Raw genomic sequence first — 24,155 nt, 5'->3', positions numbered from 1 at the left:
AGAATTCAGAAAATTCCCTGAAGTCGATTGCACACCATTCGCTTCATTCATCATCACCATTCTCACAATCGATATGCTGATGAATGAGTTTGCTGCAATTGTACCAGATTTTATCGATAATTTAGCTCCCCGCAAATCGAATCAAAATTGAAGCGTTTTTGTCAAACGAAGCGTCCGCATTATCCGTGCCGTTCGCGTACACCGGGTTGTTTTCTGGGAAGCAGGGCGAAGCGAGGCGCCGCTTTTGACGTTGGTCGAGAATTGTTTTCCTTCATTCATTCGTGTTCAACCGCTGCGCAAGGGAGTGCCACCGAGAACCCGACCGGTGGTGTGGTTTGCTGTCGTAAAGTCAGGGAAACGAAAAGACTGCCCCCGCCGTGGGGAGAGCGAGACGCAAAAGAAAAGAACTGCGAAACATCAATGAAATCCGGGAAAACGTTTTAACTGTGGTGTATCGTTATGTGTCGTGTGTTTTCTTTGTGCAATTCGTATCAGTGCGAGCAGCGATAAGCGGCAAGAAATTGGTAAATTTCACTACGGCTTTTACTGAACGGATCGCTTGCATTGCTTGCGCCGAATGGAAGAATCCATCATGTCTGTGGAGAGGTGGAAGGGATTCGCCTTGTTCCCCGCGTACTCTCTGCGGCGCACTGCAAGCGTGTGCAATGTGTGCGCGTGTTTGTGTTTTTTGGTGTACGGACTTTATCTATAGAAACTGAAATAGTGTGGTAGTTTTGGTGCGTTTTTTCCCCGCACCCTTCTGCGAAAGATTCATTTACAACACCGAGCGGCGCGCCACCAGTGGCAGTAAAGCCAGGAAACCACATGAATGAGGACGGCACAGACTGGTTGGAGTATATAGATAGTGAAAATAGAGTGCGATGCACAGACAGAGAAAGGGGTAAGAGAAGGGAGCAAAGGCTTAACGCTCGAACGCGGCGGCGGGGTGGCGGCCCCATCCAACGTAGGTACGCATCATCATTGCAGTAAGGCGCAGCGGAAAGGGGCAATTATCCGACACTTTCCGGGGGCTATACGTTGGAAGGAAACGGCCACTGGTGGTGGTGGTGGTGATGGTGTTGGTGGTATGTGCTGTTTGCGTTTTCAGCACGTCCCGTAACCAGTGCCGGGCACCACCCCACCACAACGCAGCGCACACGTACCACCATTAAATCCCTCTCTCAGCGTTGCATTGTGTGGCTTTGTGCGCCGGATGCATTTCGGGATGCATCGTACCAACTGGGCCATGTCGGATAGCATGCATGGAAGAGAAGAGCGCCCCGAAGAGTAGAGAGAGAGAGAGAGAGGGAGAGCGAATGCTCGTGAACTATGCTACGCGATTGGGATTCCGCCGTTTTTTAGTTTTCGTTTTGTGTTGTTGAACCATTTTATCTCGCTGGCAATACTGAGCCTGTGTGCAGACGCGGAGGAAATCTATTTCGTCATCCATTACAACCGAGCCCCATCGCACGCGCTGGATACGAACGATGGTGTTCTCTACGTTCGACGACCATTTTGAAACGGCAAAATCACCACACACGATCAAATGGGAGAGCTGCGGAATTCATCAGCGGTTGCTAAGACGGGTGGGCTAAGGCTAAGGCCTCGTTTTGGTTCTCTAAATTCATCATGCACACATCTTTCCGATATCTTTCCTGGTTCGAACGGAACGGAAAACCCCCGTACCAGAATAACTCTATCTCTTAATGGGCGTCGGAGGGTGAAAAACGGTGACGGCCGTTGCGCTCAGGCGATGTAAAATCAGTTTGTTCCCATTTTGTCGTAGTTCTCCTCGTTTATGCCCCTCCTCGCTTCATCCCCATTCCACTATATCTGTTACCTTTTCCCGTATTTGCTAGGTAAATATGCCGTGTCGTTTTCGGTTTCGATGCTTTACTGCGTCACTGGCCGAGAAGACTGTAAAGAAAGAAGAGGCACACACACACACACGCGCACACGGGTAGGTCAAGAGGAGGGATAGGAGGGGACGAGAATGAAATCCAAAGCGGGCGTGCGTGATAAGACGAGAGAAAGCAAAACCCTTGTGAGCCGGGTAAAAAATCGGCCACGGGGTGCGCGATAACGAATAAGAGGAAGCTCTCCCGTGTAGGGCGAAGAGAAAAACGAAAAAGGAGCAAGTGCGCGCGACGCATGAGTAAGTCGCCACACCGTACCACACACACACACACACACACAGACAACCATAGCATGCCGAGGTGCAAGGGCAGTTTGTGCGTATGCACTGTTTTTGTCTCTTCTGTTTCGTTCACCTCTTCCTTGGTCGCGTCAGTCTGTGTGCGTGTGCGCGATTCACGGACAGGGAGGGTGGGGCGTTTAGGTGGAGTTGTGGATGGGAGGATGAGTGGATGAGATTCAGTAGCGAGGGAAAAGTGAAAGTGCAGCACCAGGGCACGGCGGACGGGGTGGAACACGAGTGTACGGGCTTCACCCGCCGCCATCGCAGTAAGCCAGCATCCCAACGATCGTTCCCTCCTACACGCACGTTCGCCATACTTTTGCTCCAACCCGGACAATTCCCACTCCATGGGTGCATGCGCGGGCGCGTGTGTATGTGTGTGTTTGTTTTTATTTTTCTTTCTATAGTACACTCATCCCAACGATTCAATCATTTGTTTCCCGATGTACAGGAAGGAGCAAAGAATGGAATAAATGCCGCAAACAGCAACGTCCTCTGTCTGTGGAATGTGATAAAAACAGGGAAGCGCGCAACCGGATAAACGACGACGACGGCGGCGACAGACGGACGCGCACACGGTACCAAAACGTGCGCGTGAAAAGTGTCAGTGGATTAGGCGGCTGGGCGAACGTGCGTGTGCGTGCTGGTGTGCTTGTATGTGTCTGTGTCTATGTGTGTATTTATTTAATTGTAGTGCATCATCTTCGCGGTGTGTTTCTATCTGTGCGTGGTGTATGCGTGTACTGCCGCCGGTGGTGGCATAGATTTGTGCGCGTTCGCTTTTCCACTGTGCGCCAAGCTGGCAGCGTAACCGTAAAGGCACCGACATTATTGGACGAAAGCATCAAAAGAGGCAAACTGTCGAAACAGAAGGTAAGTTCGCTCGATTAAGCAAAGGTATACGCTGACATTCTTGGCATCTTACACGAATTGAATGCATTCAGTTTGGTCAAAGTCGTTGGAAAATAATTAAAATAAGGCTTTAAAATCCTAAAGGTACAAACCGATACGAGCTAGTCCATTGGTAATAAGTAAACGAGTAAACGAGCGGCGAAGCTTTTCCCTTCCTTTCCCTTCCTTTCCATTTAACTGTACTGCTTTGGTACCGCTGTGATGATGTGTGCGTGTGTACGGTAGTACACCACCACTACCATGATTTGATAAACCTTTGGTGCGTTTTGCGACCAGAGAGTGAAAGTTGTGGGAAAGCGACAGTGCCCCCGCACAAGGAGAGAGGGAGCAGTGATTGTAAACGGTGACAAACACACATACATACAGACATACACAAAACACAACCAGTGAAGAGCAACGAAGGCTTTAGCTACGGGAGGGTTGCGGAAAACCATGGCACGTCCGCGGAATGGCGTTCTTTTCACCCTACATCCATTTACTCACGACGCATTTCCTCCCACGAAGCGAACGGTGAATATAGAAAAGTGTTTCTCTTTCTGGATGGAAATTTGTCCCGAAAGCAAAGAAGGGAAGACTTTCCCTTACTTACTTACTTATCGTAATGATAAATGGTTGTTCGAAATATGCTAGCGTTGATTATTCTGAAAATGGTACACTGCTTGTGAATGAATTGTATTTTTTTGCAACTCGCCAGTAAATGGATTTGTTATTTTCGTTATGGTTCCCAATAAAATGATCTCCATTTTTGGGAAAACTTTTAACATTGAAGGAGTTAAATTATGATAGAATTTTTTCTTTCAATTTCTGTAAAAGTTGCTACTCTCATATCGCGATTATTAATTTGTCATAAATCATCTGCTGTCACAAATTTTAAAGGACTTTTAAATAAGTTTTTACTATAGCAGCGTGAAACATTCGCAAACATATTATTAAAAGCTAAGTGTAAACATTATCAAATAAGGAACGAATTTGATTAGAAACAATTATTTTTCATTTTGGTAAAAACTGTCCTTAACAGTTAGTAAATCATCGGAATAAAAATTATTTAATATGTCAGTTCATAATACAAAAATTAGGTCAGTTCACAAGGTCTGAAGAAATTATTGTTTTCGGATTGAATTGAATTTATTAAATTTTGTAATGTTTTATTTACATTGAGATGTATGTACTTCTTGGAATGGAATAAATAAGGGTGGTAGTGTTTTTTGATTAGGGTTCTCTCTGATTAGGAGCTCTTTGATGGTCGGTCTCATGGCACAGTCATCAACACGTACAACTTAACAACATGCCCGTCATGGGTTCAAGCCCAAAATGGACCGTGCCGCCATACGTAAGACTGACTATCCTGCTATGGGGGGAAATCAATTAATCACTGAAAGCCAACGGTTGTTGAGCCAAAGAAGAAAAATAATTGATCTTTATACTAGATGTCCATTCCCGTTTTGTCTCAATAAATTGCACGAAACATACATTTTTTTACATATTACTTGGATATACATCCCTGTTGGATCCTCCCTATACAGCTATGACACCAAAAACTTGCCAAATTTGATACGTAACCCAAGCATGAATCAAAGCCTAGGAAGGATTTCATTAAAAATGGCTGCTGGATGCGCCCTAAGGGCGGGTTTTGTTATAACGGTCAGAGTAAACCAAACATGTATTTCGTGTTGGAACTTAAACATGATGATTGAAAAATTTTGAGAAAAAGCTCCGCTAAATAGATTAGAAAGTAGGCTCATTTGTTTTTTATGTATTATAACAGTAATAAACACGTTCTGAATGATTCTAACCCAATGAAAAAATATCGCAATACAATATTATCAATGGATAACCATGCAAGAGATATAATTCTTCTTTTACCAAATTTCATAAAATTAATCTTAACCCCAAACATTTCCTACCAACCGAAATGAGAATAATTCTGTGAAGAGTGAAGACGTCATTTTTAACATACGCCAAAGAGAGAAAGCCATCCTTCAATGGCTGCTTTCCTCCACAAGTACACCACATGCCTTTTCCCCTCTCGGTCTCTTTCTCACTCTGCGGGGTTTGCAGAGTGCGTCGTAAAAGTTCATTGACCCGACACATTCTTGCTTCTTCAACGCGCATCCCTACAAATGACCGTTTCGTACAGAATTTCCTTCCCCTCACGCTCCTCCTGCCTAAAAGGATACGCGGAACGTCCCGAACGCAAACAAATCAACCGTTTCTCGCTGGTGGTGGTGGTGGTGCCTTTCCGCTTTCTACGCGCGCTAACATTGGGGAAGGGGAATCCTTGCTAACCATCTTAAGAAACGACGAACCCGTGTGCCAGCGGCCGTGGATGGACCTACCCTTGACGCAAGTTTCCGAAACAACCCCATTTCCTTGTGTACGCAGCAGCTCGTACGCCATTCGATATTCTTACCTTCCACTTCTACGTAAGTTCAATTCCTCCAGGGTAAAGCGGGAGGAGGCATCGTTCTTTTGCGCGTCAACATTAAGGACCCGATCGCCCGGAAGACGTTTCTGGCTTCTGTTGTTATTGAAATTTCTGCAGGAACGATGGTGGGTTTCCTGCTTTTCCCATTTTCTCCTCCTCCTCCCTCCTGCTCTTCGGCTGCTCAAATCGCTCTCACAACGAATGTAGTTCACTAGTGTTGGTTTCAGCCAAGCACTATAGGATGGGCGCAGAACGCCGACTACCAACATGAAACAAACACATCCCATCGCCCTAGCATGCCATTCCTTTCTCTCGCTTTCCCCCAAGTGCATTGCGTTCTCATCTTCCCCAAAAACACTATGAGCAAGCACGAGCAAAATGTCCTTTTTAGGGTGATTTTCGCTGTGGGTGGGATGGGACGCGATTGCCTACTGCCATCTCTTCACCCTCCCCCGGATCGATCCGATCCGTTCTATTCCCGGGGGTCAATGTATCCTTCAATCCTTAGCAGAAAGTTCAACAAACTTTCCGCCAGCGACGTTTGATTTTTCGGGCTATTTTCGGCAAGGTGAACGTCCCACATTTTGCCGGTTAGATTTGACGCGCCCCGTGTGTTTGATACACGCTTTGAAAAAGGGGGTGGAAAAATACTTTGTCCCCGTCCGCGCCTGCGCACTGACACAATAACAACAGTGCGCTCGGCGGACCTCTACGGCGGGTGTGTGTGTGTGTGCGGTATCAACAAAAACAACCGAAATGTATACAACAACAACAACACCCCCTTTGCAACATAGAACGCTTATGCTGATGGCCATGCTCTGCATGCACAATCACACAGTTCGAATTTAATTGTGTGTGTGTGTGTATTTGTGTGAGTGTATGCGTGTCAGTGGTGTATCTGTGGTATCTGTGGCGTACGCACAGCGGAACTAAACTAGTAAACAAAAATGTACCAAAAATTATGGCCCGATAAACAATTACGACATGTGTTGATGCTTTGTGTTGTATGTGTGTGTGTATGTTTCCCTAAACATTGCATAGTGGAAGAGGAAAAGAATGGTTTACATTTTTGAAAGATTACTACAAGTACAGTCCAGGTTCTAGTAGTTTTTGAGCCAGCATTGCATTTCAGTTTATGCTAAATGCTGTGAGATATCATATGAAAACTGGAATAGCTTTTAGCTGTCGTGCATGCATGTAAGTTGCGTGTAAAGTCCTTGCGACTGCCGCAGTACAAATTACCTGCTAAGTCAGACCCCATTTGGATAATATTCCTGCTCATGGTTCACAAAAGACTAACTCACACACACACACACACATGTTTCATTACCAACTTATTTATGCTGTGCCCAAATGGTACATACGGGGGATGGTAATATCGTTATTCTTTTTCGCTCTTCTGTTTCAAAAAGACTTTTTCAAAGGGAAAGAAGATGGAATAGAAATAACGTGGAACGACGACCGGGCACACATTTATCCGACGGCAGCAGCAACAGCAGCAGCAGCAGCAGCAGCAGCAGCAGATGGTGCTTCTTTTAATGTTGAAGCGTCATACATAAATTTGTTTCCCCTTTTGCTTTGTTTTCCTTTAGGCTTCCCTGTGTACACGCGTTGAGATACGCGCAGTGGATGTTCGGTTTGGATTGGATAGGTGAATAGTTTGGATCCACTCCTCAGGTCCACTTTAAATGACTACGCTTCTTTTGTGTTCCTTTGACTACTACTGCTATACTTGTAAATGGTTTAGGGTTTTTTTGATTTTTGAAAATGTACCTATCCTCATCAAGTAACAACGGTCGTTTTTGTTTACGCAAACCTTCCCTCAATAACCAACCTGCTATCTCTTATTAAATGTGCCCAATTTATTCCCTTCATCTGCACTGTTCATTATTGTACCGATGTGGGCAGACGCTAGTGCGGTTTCGCAATCCACTTGCACATATACCGCATTGCAATACTTTCTTTCCTAAAGGTCCAAGATGGTAAACGATTTCGTTGGGGTGCATCGTGCAGAAGGGCATTGAATGTTTTCCCGACCCACGGACAACATGCACGAGAAAAGGGTGGTAATCGAGCGGAAGAAACGCCACCGCGTACGCTTCAAACAAAACCGCGTACAGTTGTTGTCGGCTTCTGGTTAGAGGGTGCATAACAAATCGCCATGAACTCCAGCAGCGGATAATAGCTGTACCCCAGATGATTATGTTGCCAGTTGCTCCATTTCGTTTGCGCGAGTATGTGTGCGCCCGTTGGAGGACCAGAATGAAAGGGACAGGAATTATGGATGCACCCCCAGCTGCAACATCTGCATCGTCTGGAGTTGCAGCTGCACCGCAAGCAGGCCAACCAAGCAGGTTGCTATAAGCAGTTCAAAAAATTGGCAGACAGTTGGAAAAGGGAACGCACGGGGTGGAGTTGGCGCTGGGGAGGTGTTTCGTGTTGATGCATCTTAAGCGCATCGACAATTCCAAACAACAACAGCAGATGTTTGGTCAATTTCGGGACAAAAGGGAACAGAGAATGAGAGTAAAGAAGGACAGGCAAATTGAGCCACAACTTGCGGTCAATAACATTTTAGTCGAATACCCAGTCCATGGTTGTTTATAACAGCCGATTAAGTTATTCTGATTAGTTATTTCAAAATTTCTTGCCACAGAATGGGCGAGATCCTGAATTCTTGACGATCTTGAATGCCGATGGCTGGATCATATGTTCGTAAACAAAAAAACTAAAACTAAACTAAACGCTTAATAATGGAATTTATAATGCTGAAGAATTATCGTTCAAATGAGGCCAAACATACTGCCAGCAAGAAGTTGCTCTCATATTCTATGACAAATGAAGTAACAACGACCATCTGTACATGTGCGCTGTCCTAAACATTATCTGGAAGCCAGAAGGGAGCAGCTGCAAGCCAGAATAATTGTCGCCATGTGCTCCCCGCGCAGGAATGGAATGGAGGAAAAAATAAATAAATATACGTTTCGCTTCCCTTTTCGCGCCCTTTTCATACGCGTTTGCGGGGTGTTTTGAATGAGCAAAAAGAAGGAAAAAAAGCGAGTACACAGCTTTCGATCAGTCCCTGCACAAGAGGTCACTGAGCGGATCGCAATTCCCATTCCACGCGATTGCCGCGCGATATTTTCGCTCTCCAACTTCGTTTTACGCTGGTTTGAGTTCTCTCCCTCTCTCTCTCTCTGTCTCTCTTTTTCTCTGTCTTTCTCTCTCTCTGTGTCTCTCGCTATCTCCCTTGTTTTGTTGAACCGTTCCAGCAGCATAAAGTTGCAATGTGGGTGACGGACGTCCCAGCGTTCTCGGATTGCAGCCGTTTTGTTATGCTCTCTTCTCGTTTGTGGACCTACCTCAACATTTTCGATGGCCATACACATTCCGCCTTTCGCTGCAGCCATGCAATTGCATGCACGTTTGCGCCGCTGTGTGTTGTCAATTTCTATCCACAATTTCCTATATGTTTATTCGGCATTTCCCTCTTCGTTCCTGGCATCCTTCCTCTGCTTCTTCACACCCTTTCTCGAGCTGTTTTGCTTGAAGCCATTTTCCTGTTTTTTGAACGGCACTCTCTGTGGTCATGGCAATTTCTTCATTGGGCATTGGCGGTGAGTTTCTTACCTCCTCGGTTTTGTTGCATTCCTGCCTGTTGCCTGATGGGATCATCTCCCGGGACGGGATGTTTTGGAGCAGCAGCAGAAGCAACAACAACCGAAAGACCTATCGTAGTGGCGTGGACCTGTTTTTCCGTTTCTTTTCCAGTTCCTTCCTTTTATATATTCCCAGCGAAATGAAACCTTTTTCGAGCCTGCAGCAAGAGGGTGCATGTACGTACGGTTCGGTAGGTAGGTAGATGTAGTGCGCTTTCGGTACCGTTCCGGTTTTCATCACAAGGTGTCCTTGGGACGATGATGATGCCTCTGTATCTTTTTTTCGTCTTTCTCTTTTTGTACGAGGCCCGTCTGCTACAAAGGGCGTCATCGACAGCCCCTGCCCTGGGATTCAGAAGGATGAATGATGGCATTCGGCGGAACTCCGGGTCTTATTGCTAGATGGGTCGTTTATAAATTGTGAAGGGAAAGGAGCCTGCTCACAACTCTGGCAGGACGTTTCTCCTGGCAAATGGCAAAACAGTGGGAGACGCAAGGTTTGCTCGATGGCTGGAGAACTGCTTGCAACTTTCTCCGGCAGTACTTTTTCATACTATTTTCTCGTTATATGCGCAGTTCATATGGATCGGATTTATTTGCGCATAAGAAACCGCCTGTACCGGCGGATATCATTTCAGTTGTATCGATCAACTTTCACTGATTAATGAGTATTTGCCTTATTTGCCCTTTGACCATGGCCTCCTATTTATGGAGTGGAACAGGATGTTTAAATAGTGCTCGATATAGGTTCATCAATTTAATGCGACTTCTTACGATCCTTTAGTACACTTTAATGAAAATATTCTCTAATATTGGGAGCGCACGATTATTTTTAAAATCCATAAAGATGATCAAGCCAAGTATATATATGCAAAGAAGAATGTCTCTGGGCGTAAAGCGATCTTAAGTTGTTCGGATATTCGCTGCACCGTAGGCGTACGCTGAAGCTATGCTGCATTGACCCATCGGTCAGGCCAAGGGTCAATTTTCATAAATTTATAACGGCATTTACTTGATAGGGGAAAGATGGAGAGAGAGAGAGAGAGAGTTTCTTCCTCATCGCCGTGCTTGTTTTCTCGTCCTAACGAGATATTTATTAAGATCAACGGGACTGCTTTTTGTACGATTTATTCATATTACTTGTTATATTGTACACATATTACATGATTGTTTTGCACTCAGAATGAACGGCCAGGCTGTATTGCTCAAAAGATATATGTTAGAGATGTACAAAACCATATCTGTTATTTACAAGACAGATTTCAACAAAGAAACGTTTGTGTTTAAAACAAAGTAATGAAAATAATACCAGCCCAGATCATTGAGGGAAAATAATACAAGAACAATGAGTAAGAACAGTATGCAGGTAGATTGTTATTGGGTCCAGTATCGAACCTAAGCTTCAAGCCCACACGTGAACAAACCATACACAGACACAAACGCACATCACTGACACGGTAAATCATCTCCAAGCAGTGCAACATACCATAAAACGAAACTCGATAAGCGGATAGAAATAACAGCAAAAGGGAAAAACAAAAAAAAAACAACAGCACATGTAATGATGCGGGCTGATGAAATGAAATCTATACCCAAAATTCATGCCATGCTCCATAGCCCATCCCAAGGACCCTACAGGGTCGGGCACTATTTAACGATATTCATTTGATATGGTTTCCTGCTCTTAAGAGCTTTTTGGGTGGTTCAAAAGTAAAAAAAACAACAACAAAAAAGATTCCAAAAATGGGAAAATAACAGATAAAACGTTACCAGTACCACATTGAACGTTATAAAGGAATGCTACGTCTGGTAGAAAATGCATTCGTCAAGCGATGATGTTCAATCTTGCCTTGGTCTTGCGCCATATATATATGGTGCTCGCAAGGAAAGACTTCGATGCATGGTTAAACAAGAATCTGCTAAGTCCTTGTGCGTATTACCTACATAGGGTTTTCATACACATAGCGCTATACATAGATACACATGTTTTAATATTACTAAACGATTAATGTATTTTACAGCAAAGAGCTTTTAGTGCAAAATTATCAGAATAGAGATACACAATTTAAATACATCCAATTAAAGTACATCTCCACATGTACAAACAAGGAATGAGGGATATCCCGACAATATTGATACAAAATGTTGCATGCTGACATCGAAAAGTACAGGAACAAAAAGGAATCAATAACAACGTTTTTGGGAATGGTAGGACTTACAGTATTCGAAGGTCAGCGGATGTAAAGGGCATCTATAGAGAACCCATACTTGATTGTTCTTTCTCTCTATTGCGATAAATAGTACGCAACGAAGCAAAGCATTTTAATGAATTTGTGTTTGCCCTGACTTATGCTCAAGCGGAACGATGTTGGCATACCCTCTGCCTCTAGAGACGTCCAGGGGTGCAAACGGTTCGTAGTGCAAAAAGGACAAAGAAGTTTACCGCCCCTGTTCTCTGTAGTTGCCGGAGTCTGTACCGAAACTGTAGGAAAATACCCCACCTCTCAATCAGGATACCCTTCAGAAGTTGGTTCGGTCAGCCTCGCTGGGGTGCCTCAACCATTCCAGGGACCTAAATCCCAGGGATCAAATAAAACTTGGAAGAAAATGAAATACATTACTTATATTGAGTAAATGCAGCCACGCACGCTGCTAGAGCACCACATAGTTAATGCAGTTTTTCTTACTTCTTGAACTTCCTCCGGCCCCGGGTTCGTTACACGATGGGATCCCGTTTTTTGTTCTCCTAGCAGGATATAAATGTATAGAAACGACGAATAGGGAAACAGTCGAGAAATGCAACGCAAGATGCAGAACCGAAAGAGGACCTTCAATGCATCGTTAGAATTGCTGTGGTCCTTTTCGGCTTTTTCCGTTTGCTGTGCTTGTCCCAAAAAATAAAAACACACACACACACTCACCATGTGCCCCGTTGCTCGAGGGGTTGCGAATGGCAAAACTCTACCGCCGGTGGTGGGTCGTTTCGACTGTGCATGTGCAGTCCGACTTAAAAAATAAGGAGTTAAACATGCATATATATTCCTGCTGGTTGGCTGTACACATTTTGCTCGCAAGGGTTGAGATTTGGGGTAGAAGAACAATATTAGGCGATGAAAGGAAATAGAGGAAACAATCCTTCCCGCCTTCCTCCCCTTGTTACCCCTCGTGCCGGAAAAGTCAACCACGAAAACAGGACCCAAAACGGTTAGAAGGTTGTATTGTAAATCAAATGCTCTAATTGATCCCGCAGATATCTTTTTGGCTAGTTTTCCTTCCAGGAAAGAACCGAAACTTAAAACTTCTTTCTTTGCTCGTGAAAACAATTTTTCGGTTTCGGATCGGGTCCGTTTTCTTTGACTGTGCTGCCATCCGAAATGCGGACAGGGATGACAAAATGGATGAGAATATTTTTCTGCGAGTGAAGTACATTTTTGTACAATGCATCGTAATTTCGTAATGTAACGTTTAACAGAGAACGATGCGGATGTGGGAGGAGGGAGGAGATCAATGGCTTCAATGTATGTAAAGATCCGCATACACAATAGAACATTTCGAATACATTTTTAAATGTATATATATATAGGGTGTGCCGGTTAACGAAGGTGACATTTTTTAAACCATTTTCCAGCGCATACTTCCTGTTTTCGTTCGTACCAAGCTGCACAGCACAGTGCACAGTGAAAGATGACACTCTGATTCGGTTTCCAGCACAAAGTAAACCGATTTCCTGTTCCTCTCAAGCGGCATTCTGAAAGGAAGAGATGAGGGAAACCCTATGCATCATTACCACCTCCTGCACAATGCATTCAAACGTTGTGGTGGTTTGTGTCGTATTGCTGCAGCTCATAATACCTATTATTTATAATTAGTATCATTCATGCAAGTCTCAGCATTATAGTGTTGCTTCGAGCTTAATTAATAATTTCTTCACTGTACATCCATTATAAGAACAGGAATATTAAGTGATATTGCGTTGTAATAAATGGCCCAACAACTTTACATTGTAAAACCAACAGCTCAGCTGCTCGTGTCTGCTCGATTACCAAAACATTATTTATGGCATTCAATTAAACACAGAATTAATTCAATGTCTCTCTGACAGTAACTTGAAAGTCGTCGATCGCAGGCTGTGTGCAATATAATAATTGACAGGTTTCGTTTTACTTCCATTTCTGCAGCATAAAGCACGATTATGGCACTGCTATCCAATGGCGCTTCTTCGATGCAGATAACACCACAGACGGCCAACGGTGGTCCGAACGGTGGTGGCCCCGATGGCCCAGGTGACTTCAACTCCAACGATCATATCTTCTTCTCGAGTCTGTTTAACGCCCTACCGTGCTGGGATGCACCGCATAAAGCGAGCTCGGGACCGGTTATGGTTCCACAAAGGTAAGCACATGCTCTGCCGGTTGGCAATAAACCCTGCTGAACTTGGTGTTTGTTTGACGTCGCCCGTACTGTGTTAAATTTTCTAGCAATAACAACACTTCACTGGATCGGGATAGCATAAGCATTACGGAGGATATCCTGTTTTCCAACGTTTTGGGTGCAATCGGTACTGGCAGCAGCAGTAGCGGAAGCAGCGGGGCTATTGGCATGGGCAATGTCGGTATCATCGGTTCATCACACGGATCGAGCGGTGGTGGTCATCTGGCACACGCGGTGACCTCTGCGAACGAAATCTTCGGTGTAATAGGCTCCTCGTGTGCGAGCCACGCTCAGCTCACGCCGGGTACTTCGCCCCAGACGAACTCCTCCAACGGCAGCCACTGTCCGTCGTCCGTGGGAGCCATCTGTGGCCGGTGTGATACGCACGCCTCCAGCCGCTGCCTGGACTGTAACGATGTGCTGTGCGAAGACTGCACCCAGCTTCATGGAAAGAACGCCTTCACGAAAGATCACTGTGTGATTTCGATAAACACAATCTCACCGATCGGATCGGCCCCATGCATGGTGCCGGGCAACGGCCATGGCAGTGGTAATGGAAGCGGGCCTTCAAACGGACCCATGGCTGCAGGATTGTCCGAACCGCACTGCGATGTACACGGCGAGGTGCTGCGCTATCTGTGCGAGTCCTGCAAGAAGGTCGTCTGTCAAGAGTGTACGCTCTGGGACCACAAAGACCATTCGTGCATACCGGTGGCAAACATTTCGCATGGTGCGTCGGAGAAAATTATGTCCATACTGGAAAGTGGCAAGCTGGGCACAAAGTACATCAAGGCTAGCATCGATCGTGCGGTCACGTACTCGCAGGCCGTGGAAAGAGACGCCATGGAAGCGTCGGCCCGCATTCGCAAAGCGATGCGCCACTTTATTCTGGCCGCTGAGGATCGCGAGCGAACCCTGTTGGATCGGGTGGACAAATTTCGCCAGCAGAAGCTGACCTCGCTTTCCGACCAGATGGCTGGGCTCCGGGCCGCCCTGGCAGGGCTTTCACAGACCTCCGACATGCTAACGAAGGCACTTGACTCTGTGTCGGTGATGGGCAGTATGGAGATTGCGAAGACGCTAACAACGGGCGAAAGCCAGATGGAACAGTTTGCGGCGATGTACAAGAACCTGCAGCCGAAGGAGGAGTTCATCACCTTCGTGGCACCGAACTTTGAGCTGCTGCAAGAAATTCGCATGCAGGGCGATGTGATGCTGGTCGGTCAGCGCAGCAACTCCGTGTCCTCGAACAGCTCGGGCAATGCGAGCTTACAGGGACCGACGGGTCCAAACTGTGGCGGTGTAAATCCTAGCAACGGAGTCGGCGGAGTGGGTGTCGTAGGGTCGGTTGGTAACATCCTAACTCGACGCCCGATCGTCCGCAGCACTACACCGGCCCAGCGCATCGGCTCATCGTCGTGGGAGCCGATGGGAAAAGGGTCGAGCGGAAGTTCATCCGTACTCGGGTCGTCACCGACGTCCTTTGGCATCGGCCCGATTCCTGGAGCGCCGATACTGGGGCAGTGTATTCCGGGCTGCAACAACCATGTAGCGGCCAAACCAGCCGTTGGCCCTAGCCTTACGTTCGGCTTCGATGGCCATGAAGACGGTCAGGTTTCCCGTCCCTGGGGTATTACGGTGGACAAAGACGGCCAGATACTGGTGGCCGATCGGCGCAATAACCGCGTGCAAATATTCTACCCCGACGGCACGTTCAAGTTAAAGTTCGGTTCCAAGGGTACGGCAAACGGGCAGTTTGATCTTCCGGCGGGCATCTGCACGGATGGGCAGGGGCGCATCATTGTCGTGGACAAGGACAACCATCGTGTGCAGGTGTTTTCGGCCGGAGGGCTGTTTCTTCTTAAGTTCGGCAGCTACGGCAAGGAATGTGGCCAGTTTCAATACCCGTGGGATGTAGCAGTGAACACAAAGGGTGAAATTTTGGTCACCGACTCACGAAACCACCGGATTCAACTGTTTAGCCCGGACGGTCTCTTTATATCGCGCTACAGCTTCGACGGGGTTAATCACAGTCGATACCTAAAAGGTTTGACGACACCGCGCGGTGCTTGCTTCACGCCGCAGGGAGATATCATCATATCGGACTTTGAAAATCATCGGCTTCTGTTGATCGATGCAACGCTTTCCAAGGTATTTGGTTGTTTGTTTGTTTGTTCGTTTGTTTCTTTACGATCACTCAACCTTTATCGTCTAAAATACGAAGAATGTTTTGGAGGAAATTTATACTACAAATACGTTTCTCTATTTCAGGTGCTTGCTGCAAAGGGCCACGAAGGTTCGGCCGTTCATGAGTTCAGTCGACCATCGGGCATTTGCTGCGATGATGATGGGCGTGTAATTGTTGCCGATTCTAAAAACCAACGCGTTCTGGTATTTTCTCCCCAGCTAGAGTTTCTGTGGGCCGTAAGTTATGCGTCACATAATCGAAAATGCATGTTCGTAATGTTTTTCTTTGCCTTTTTTGTTATTTTGGTACAGGTTGAAATACGTCCTTCGTCTAATGGGCTGCTAGCAATAGGTATGGACGAAAAAGATCGACCCAGCGATGTTGCGCTGCTGCCCGATGGACGACTCGTGGTCATGGTTGAAACGTCGCCGGACGCGCGTGATCAGTGCAGTCCACAAAAAACGTTCATCCAAATTTACTAATGTTTTGTCCCATGCTATGAGCATAGCCATGCTGCACCACACCAAATCTGGCCCTATGAGCATACCCGCTTTGCAAAATTGAACGTTGAAAACAGGACTGCCAAAACATTGTTTCACATTCAGTGCAGCAGCATATTGTTTCTGCGTGTAGTAAATTTATCAAAAGTAGCAAACGCTGAGACGATAAAAATAACACTAGTGTGTGTGTGTGTGTGTGTGTGCGTGTGTGTAGTGAAAGTTAAACTATAAGATTATGTGTACCGCAACGCTGCTACCTCAAAACTCGTTTGATTTAGTTGTTACTAACGTGATTTTAATTTTTGTATTAGTCCTGACAGCGACAGCTTCCTCCAGTATCCTGACTCCTGCTTTTATGAGTGAGGCGATTGAAGAGAGTGAAAATTTTACACTAAAAATCGGTTCTTTTTTTATTTAGGCAACGCAAGCATCAAACGGAAATGATCCTATTCCTGGAACCTGGAAGCTTAAAAAGAATTTAAATCAGTAACCGAAAAGTACAAGAAATTTGTTTTATGAAAGTGGACGAACGATAATGCAGCACGAAACATTGATAAGAGCGCAATTGTAAAGCAAGCGAAACAAAAAGGGAATGAAACGAATAATTAGTTCCCTATTCGCCATAAGCGATGTTCTTGTTTGTTAGTTGTAAATGAAATTATTGTCTTCAAACATAGCAAATACGGATCAAATCTAAATGCAGCAGGAAGAAGTAGCGAGATGATGATGCATCGTAAATATAGTACAATTGTAGTAATAGTATGCGCCTATAAAGGCAAATGGCCGCCATGATGAGGGCAAGCGCATACAGCATGATGCGCCGTGCACGGCACGCGTCTTTTGATTTGATATAGATGTTTTAATTTTTTCTTCTATTTGATAGAACATGAATGTTCTCTATGTTTTGATCCTCTCCAAAACGCAGTTTTGATGTTTTATTAGCAAATTTCTTAGTCAACTCTTATAGACAATGCGTAATGTAGACTTAATAAACCTCCTTTTTGATACTTTGTATCGGGAGCGATAGGGATTAGTGAGAAGCAGTGAAATGCAAGGGAAGTAATATAAAGCAACGTAACGTATATTATAAATATGACTGTAACCGAAACATTAAACAGAAGAGTTCTACGCAATTTACCCCACAAGACTGAACACGAACGAAATGTAAACATAACATAAACGATCAAGCGTCTTGAACGGTTTTTTATGCGTATTTACACCGAAGAACGAAAAGTATGAAAGACAAGAAAACTCATATTTACTGCTAAAGTTTTGGAACTTTTTCAGCTAAAATAACATTTAGCAGTATTTTGCATAATGAAGGGGAAAACATCTTTAGCATTTACCAAAACCGATCGACGGAGAAACAAATTAAAAGTTCAGGCTATAGTATAATATCTGTCCCACCTATTTTAAGCATGTTTTCTAAATGACTGTGGCTTTTGTGTTCATTCTGTTTGAATCGTTTTTTATGCTTTGATTTTATTACATAAGTTGTTTAAGCATCAATGTGGCAAAACATTGCATATGATTTTTATTACATTCTGTTTATAGGTTGTAAACCAGTAGACTGAAAATGTATATCATGTTTTCTCTCGTTCATCTGACTGTCTAGATACCCAGTCGTTGAAGTAAACGAATATCTTTGTCAAACATAATCGTATCGTTTAGTTGCACTCGTCCTGATAATTGTATTATTTTGCACCTTTGCGCCAACGCGATATAACTCGTAGCGAACAGTTTTGTTCGTTAATTTAATTCTAGTTTAATTGCAAGCATTTTATCGTATCAAGTATTTTTTCCGCCGTTTAGTGTACGGTAGCCTTTTGCACCCGTATGTAGTCAATTTTAATTGTACTTTATTGTTATACGTAAGTGATACATGTTGTTACACATATAACCATCTTCGGATGATGGATGCGTCGTGAGAGAAACGGTTCCCAAATTTGTTTAGTGACTCCTCGTTAGCAATTCGTTAATGATTATTGTATTTCGTTTGTTTGTTTTTTTAAACAATATATAATAACCATGTTCATATGTACGAACATGTCCCAGTCAAAAACAGAACAATGCACTGCATAACAACATTCATAACTGACACTTTATAATGAACACAAACGTAACGGAAATGAGTAAATTTGTAGATGTTTTTCATAAGGTTGCTTGTTATTTGAAATCATTTATTGTATAGATTTAGATCCCATAAAGATCCGAGCGTATAACTGATTGCCGTATGATGATGCTCAAATAAAAGCATTAACAATAGCAGTATAAGTTTGCATCCAGGTGTGACGAGCGGAACCGGTATAGTTAAAATTCGTTCTTTATCAAAAAGATCAATTACATTCGTAAGGGACAGCGCATTGAAGATCACATCTTCGGAACGATCGGATCGACCAATCGATTCTTTGAATCTCTGCCACAACATGAAGGATGAAAGTAAGAAAGGAGTTAAAATGTAATATTCTTCAGCTTTTACTTAAAGCAAGAAGCAAAGCAAGATACTGCCAGCAAGTTGTTCAAAATATCGTGTAACATAGCGTAGGCTGTAGGTGGTGGAGCTATAATTGTACGCATTCACATGCGCGTTGTACTGCAAGTGTGAACAAACTGACTTAAAACATGCATAATAATAAGATATATTTTTTTTTTATTTTCCAATATCCATAAGCTACAAAAACAAACCATAACAATGCAACAATTGAAAATATACCACTAGCCCTAGTTCATTGAAAATGACCAAGATGATTGTCGGCGTGGGAAGAGCGAAACTAACAATATTGAGAGTGTGTATAAATGCCAATAAATCTAGAGCTAATAGCTCTGGCAGCACGAAAACCAGCGGCAAGGGTTTTATGATGAATGGTACAAATTTATAAAAAGAAACCCCTTCACTTCACGTGGAATCATTTCGAAAATCGATGAACACGTGCAATATGATAGGTGCAGATGAACAAACGGTAACGGTACAGCCCGTACGGATGGGGATGGCGTATATTCCAAAAGAAGAAATGCAATGGCAATTCAAAACTGCCACCATTTCAAATGTTGTGATTTTGTAAGCGAAACCAAGTAGTGCAGACAGTAAAATGTGGAGCAAAACTACTGTGAGATGAAAGCTACTGAAAGTATTTTGACAAAATGAAGCAAAAACAAAGTCAACGTGATTATACAGCAATGGCGGGCAAGCAAGCAAAATAGATGGAAAAAGGAAAGCGAAAAACGTGTTGATTATTGGAAATTATTTCCAAGTCATACATTGTTCCATAAAAAAAAACACACACACACCAACATGAATTAGAACATTTATTGTGGAGTGACATAAACAAAATGTAACAAACAAGAGGCAAAATGAAAAAGGTTTTGGTAATGATTCTAATGGCTTCTCTGTGAGAAGAAACGTCCTAAGGTGTTTGGCAATACTTAGTTGCGCAATCATCAATTCGGATCATTTCTAAAATCTTAAGTTAAGCTCAACCGAATTAAGTATATGCGTGTAGTTGCACAATGTTGCACGAAGGAAGTCTTTGTCGAAATGAGGGCTAATGATATTTTGCATCACTACTACAGAGCGAGAAAGCGCGCTATAAACATTAATCAAATTATTAGCAAAAGTTGCCATACACATGTAAGAACCGAACATTGCGATAAGAAAGAAAAACAAAACAAATCTAATATGGAGTATATTTTATGTACGCTAAAATGATAAAAGACTAGTGAAATAATTGCAAAATGCAGCCTAAACAATACTGACAAGAGGGTAAAAAAGAGGGAGCGTATCTCAAAGCAAAATAAACAGCTGTAGCAAGACAAAATCTTGTGAAAACACAAACAGATGTGACAGGTGAGGCTAAGATCTCCATAAGACAAAGAAATCATTTGATGAACTTGTGAACGGATTAATCTGTGTAGAAATTTATAAAAGTCGTCAGTTTTTATAATAGACGTATGTTTTTTCATAGCTTAAGCCAAGCTGAGTGCTTTCTTAGCTAGTTTCGCACGAACTACGAAAGCAGTTTTCTTTATTAAAACCCTTACAATTCCAATCTTTCTAATGCTAGTTCGTAGGTATAACTATTTTTCAATAAGAATACCGTGTCTAATCAGCGTCTAATGTGTGTGTGTGTCAATGAGCATAACAACAACAACACAATACGTTCAGAGCTATATATGCGAAAAGCACTCTGTTTAAAACAAACTATTCAAAAGTGTAACGTTTGCTAACAATCACTGAAAAACAGCTCACATTAGTATGGTTTCTTTCTGGCTATTTGACGCTATTGAGAGGTTTCTTTGTGAAATAAGTAACCTTTTTACCAGCCTAATGCGTAAGCCAAGGAAATGGAACGATTGAATAAGAACATTCAATTCTAAATTAGACATACGTTATTTTGAAGCTTAACGCGTTGCTACCAGAGAAAAAACACACAATTCACTCAGACTTTGGTGTGCTCCCTCCGCCCCGAAGGAGCGCATACTTGTTCTTGATCAGCAATAAATCGAAATTGAATCCCGCTCACACATGGAGTATGGAACACATCACTAAAACAAAGTCTAGCACAAGTTCAGGACGAATTACACCTTTTTCCCGGGTCAGTTTCTAAAGTGAACGGCATTATTGAACAATCGCGCGCGATTTTTTCAAAGGCCCAGCTGTCACAAATAATACAGCTGGTGAAAAACATCTTGAAAGTTTTGAATAATTCTGTTCACATTGAAAACTGAACCGAAAAACAGTGTATCGTACAAGGTTAACATCAATTCTTCAACTAAAGACATTTCTCAACAGTTGCCGCATAGTGCGTAATTTACAGTTCATAGTCAAGCTAACAGCGAGCAGGTAACGAACAATTAGGTTGACTGATCGAAACAAGTAAGACTGATCAATATGAATTGTACGTTTTGTATAGAGGTAGCATTTTACGCTTTTCTGTGCAGTATGATGAGCTGATAGCTTAAGTTACTTACATCAAACGATATACAGTGTGACCGTAACGTATCATTTGATGTTGGAGTAAAATAGTAGTCAGTATGTGTGCCGTGAGGAGTGCTAAAGTACGGCTAAAATAATAATCATAAACCACTAATGTAGTAGACGTGAGTTGAGCTTTTGCTTATCCATATTTACCTATTCGAAAAATCCCCCCAAAGACTATGAATGCTAAACAAAACAAATAACTATCAGATGCGTAAAACATTTAATTTCATCGATTTTCTAAACCAGAACAGATTAGGGAGGGATGGAAGAAAAATCAAAACACACAACCATCGCATCACAAAAGATATATTTTTTCTCCTAATGTAGTAGTAATTCATTGATTCTCAGAGTAAGAAACATATTCTTCATAAATAAGCAGTGTATTATCAAGGCATACTATTGTGTTCGTATGATTAGAAAATTAATCACGGTATGCTGATAATGCACAATTTTGCGAAATTTGCTTTTTTTAAAACAAACAAAAAATTAAGATGTGCAACTTTACTTGTTTCACCGGAGTGAGCAGGACACCGCCAGAGAACTCTTAGTTTTTGTTTTACAACTATATTAAAGCCAACGTATTTACAAGCATTACATAAAGCTGATTTGTAATAGTATCAAACGAAACATACACACTGTTTATACTCTTCTTATCCTTATCGAACGCATACTTCAGTAAAACAAAACGATTGCGCGTTTGTATTGCACCCGTGCCGTGTTAAACAAAGAAGTAAAGAAAATAAAACACAAGCTGTTTGAAAAAGTACAACCTTAGCCAGAACTATGAAGTATAAGCAATAGAGAAAGAGCGAGAGAGAGAGAAAGAGGGAGAGAGAGAGAGAGAGAGAGAGAGAGAGAGAGAGAAAATAGAGAAAAGAGAAAAGAGTTTTATTAAAATTAGACTAATTGATCGATTGTGACGACGTAAACTATAAGTTATGTGCTACAAAAACAAACAAAAAACACGAAAGCAAAATACCTAGAAAATAAACATGCAAAGGAGTGGTTACCAACGACTGATTTATATAATGAAAGTAAAAGCAAACCAACACAAAGAGAAAGAGAGAGATACAGAGCAGTACTACTTATACGAACTGATGAAAAATAAGCCAATAAAATTAGCTTAACAAACTGCAGACAAAAAAAAGAACTATAGCCACATAAATATCCGTACAACGGAAGTAAAAGAAGTAATACAAAGACAACATAACGCTGATATACAACATTAGCTGTGAAGCGTCACAATTTTCTCCATAGTTTAGTAGTCGATTCACCATAAAGTTCACCTGCATAATTGTCACCAATTACCAACACATCATCACACAAGCGCATCGTCACATCATCATCATCATCATCATCATCATCCACATCACCACCATCATAAAACTAGAAAACATTTAAACTATCATATAACACGAGTGCAGAAGAGAAGGTGCAGGGGGGGAGGAGCGGGCATACAACGCAAAGGTTCATATACTTTCTTCGTGTTTGACGCTAGCTTTATGGCAAACACAACAATAGCAATTGTAAAACCAGTTCCAATACCGAAGGTAATTTTTATAACACCATTAGCATTGTAAAGCGATGAAAATAAACCACCGGAAAAATGTATTGTATATCTTACTTGATTGACGTGTTATGAGAAAATGGAAAATGTTTTTTAATCTTTTTTTTCATAAAATATTTTGTCAAAACAATCAGTTTTTACTATCCACTTCCTAATGTAGCTCATTACTAAATATGTACTACAATCACTGAAAGATAAAATGAAATACACCAAATAAAATGGTCTATATTAAGCAATATTTTTTTCTAAAAACAAAATGCATTTTTCACTATTATTATAGATTAAAATTAGATTTAATGAAACTTTTAAACATGTTTTATTGTTCTATAAAATTCTATATTTTAATGAGGTTCCTTTAAACAAGGTTAATGAGGTTTCTTTTACCTCATCGTGTACACCGTTTAACGCCAAAAGTACAGTGACCGGCAAAATAAAGCAACCACTTACTTCTTGCATGAAAACCTTTGTTTCAGTTTTTAGTTGAAAATTAACTTCACTTTCTGTTTTTAAACATTTTTCGTTATGTTTTCTAAACCATTGTCGATGCAAGAGTGAATAAAACTGGCCTGACTAATAATGAAAATTATTTAAAAGGAACGCATGGGATAAACTGCATTAGATCCTCATTGGTAGGGATATGAATGACTACCAACCAAAAATTGTAGTAATTCGATGGTTAGATTGTTTGACAGACGTTAGCAGTGATAACTAGCTATGCTTCTTTGCTCCATGATAACCATCTAAAAAAAATCAGGCGTTTTTTTCCTGTCAAATCTTCCTCGTCGGTTGGCAGTTAATCAAAAGGTTAAAACTAACATGTAACGCAACTAAAACAGAGCCAATGAATGCCAGACCTCATATAGATGCGGAGTGTGTTGAATATGTAGTAGAAAGTATGTTAAAGCGTATGTATGTAAAATATCCTGGTTCGCATATATCTTTTTATTAAATATACATATATTTGTTTAATTACATACATATATTAAATATAATAAAATAATTTATTTTGTCACAATGATTTTACCTTCATTAAATTAGAGTATGTGTTCTACAAGCAAACTTTTTATTTTTATCATTGTTTAGCATTTCACGTTCAAGATCACAAAAACTTTTTTTAAATAAAGCAGTACGTGGACGTGGCAGTACTATAACGAAACAAAATGGAACAATCGTAAAAATGTACATGGTGGACACTTTAATTTGCCTGTCACTAAACTTTTCTTATGTTCCTCGTGTGAGGTTTGAATAATCAATCCGATGGCCTACTTTTATCAAACAGCTGCAATAATTCTCAAACT

At 42.3% G+C, this 24,155-nt stretch overlaps 1 protein-coding gene across 1 annotated transcript; it reads left to right on the top strand.

Annotated features, from left to right (window-relative positions):
• The first annotated feature begins 254 nt into the window (after positions 1 to 254).
• LOC120949017 (protein wech) lies at positions 255 to 22,901 on the top strand. Its single transcript, XM_040365946.2, has 6 exons — positions 255 to 524; positions 2,649 to 3,070; positions 13,372 to 13,585; positions 13,672 to 15,775; positions 15,896 to 16,048; positions 16,124 to 22,901. The coding sequence occupies exons 3-6, from the start codon at positions 13,386 to 13,388 to the stop codon at positions 16,292 to 16,294; spliced, it is 2,628 nt and encodes an 875-aa protein (XP_040221880.2). The 5' UTR covers positions 255 to 524; positions 2,649 to 3,070; positions 13,372 to 13,385; the 3' UTR covers positions 16,295 to 22,901.
• The last annotated feature ends 1,254 nt before the right edge of the window (positions 22,902 to 24,155 follow it).

Source organism: Anopheles coluzzii, chromosome 2 (assembly GCF_943734685.1).
Source record: "Anopheles coluzzii chromosome 2, AcolN3, whole genome shotgun sequence".
Taxonomy (NCBI): domain Eukaryota; kingdom Metazoa; phylum Arthropoda; class Insecta; order Diptera; family Culicidae; genus Anopheles; species Anopheles coluzzii.
This window is presented reverse-complemented; position numbering and strand designations above follow the sequence as displayed.

Coding starts and splice junctions, on each gene's coding strand:
- LOC120949017 (XM_040365946.2), top strand. CDS start 13,386: ATGGCACTGCTATCCAATGGCGCTTCTTCGATGCAGATAACACCACAG. Junction 15,776..15,895: donor TCGATGCAACGCTTTCCAAG/GTATTTGGTTGT, acceptor TCTCTATTTCAG/GTGCTTGCTGCAAAGGGCCA. Junction 16,049..16,123: donor AGCTAGAGTTTCTGTGGGCC/GTAAGTTATGCG, acceptor ATTTTGGTACAG/GTTGAAATACGTCCTTCGTC.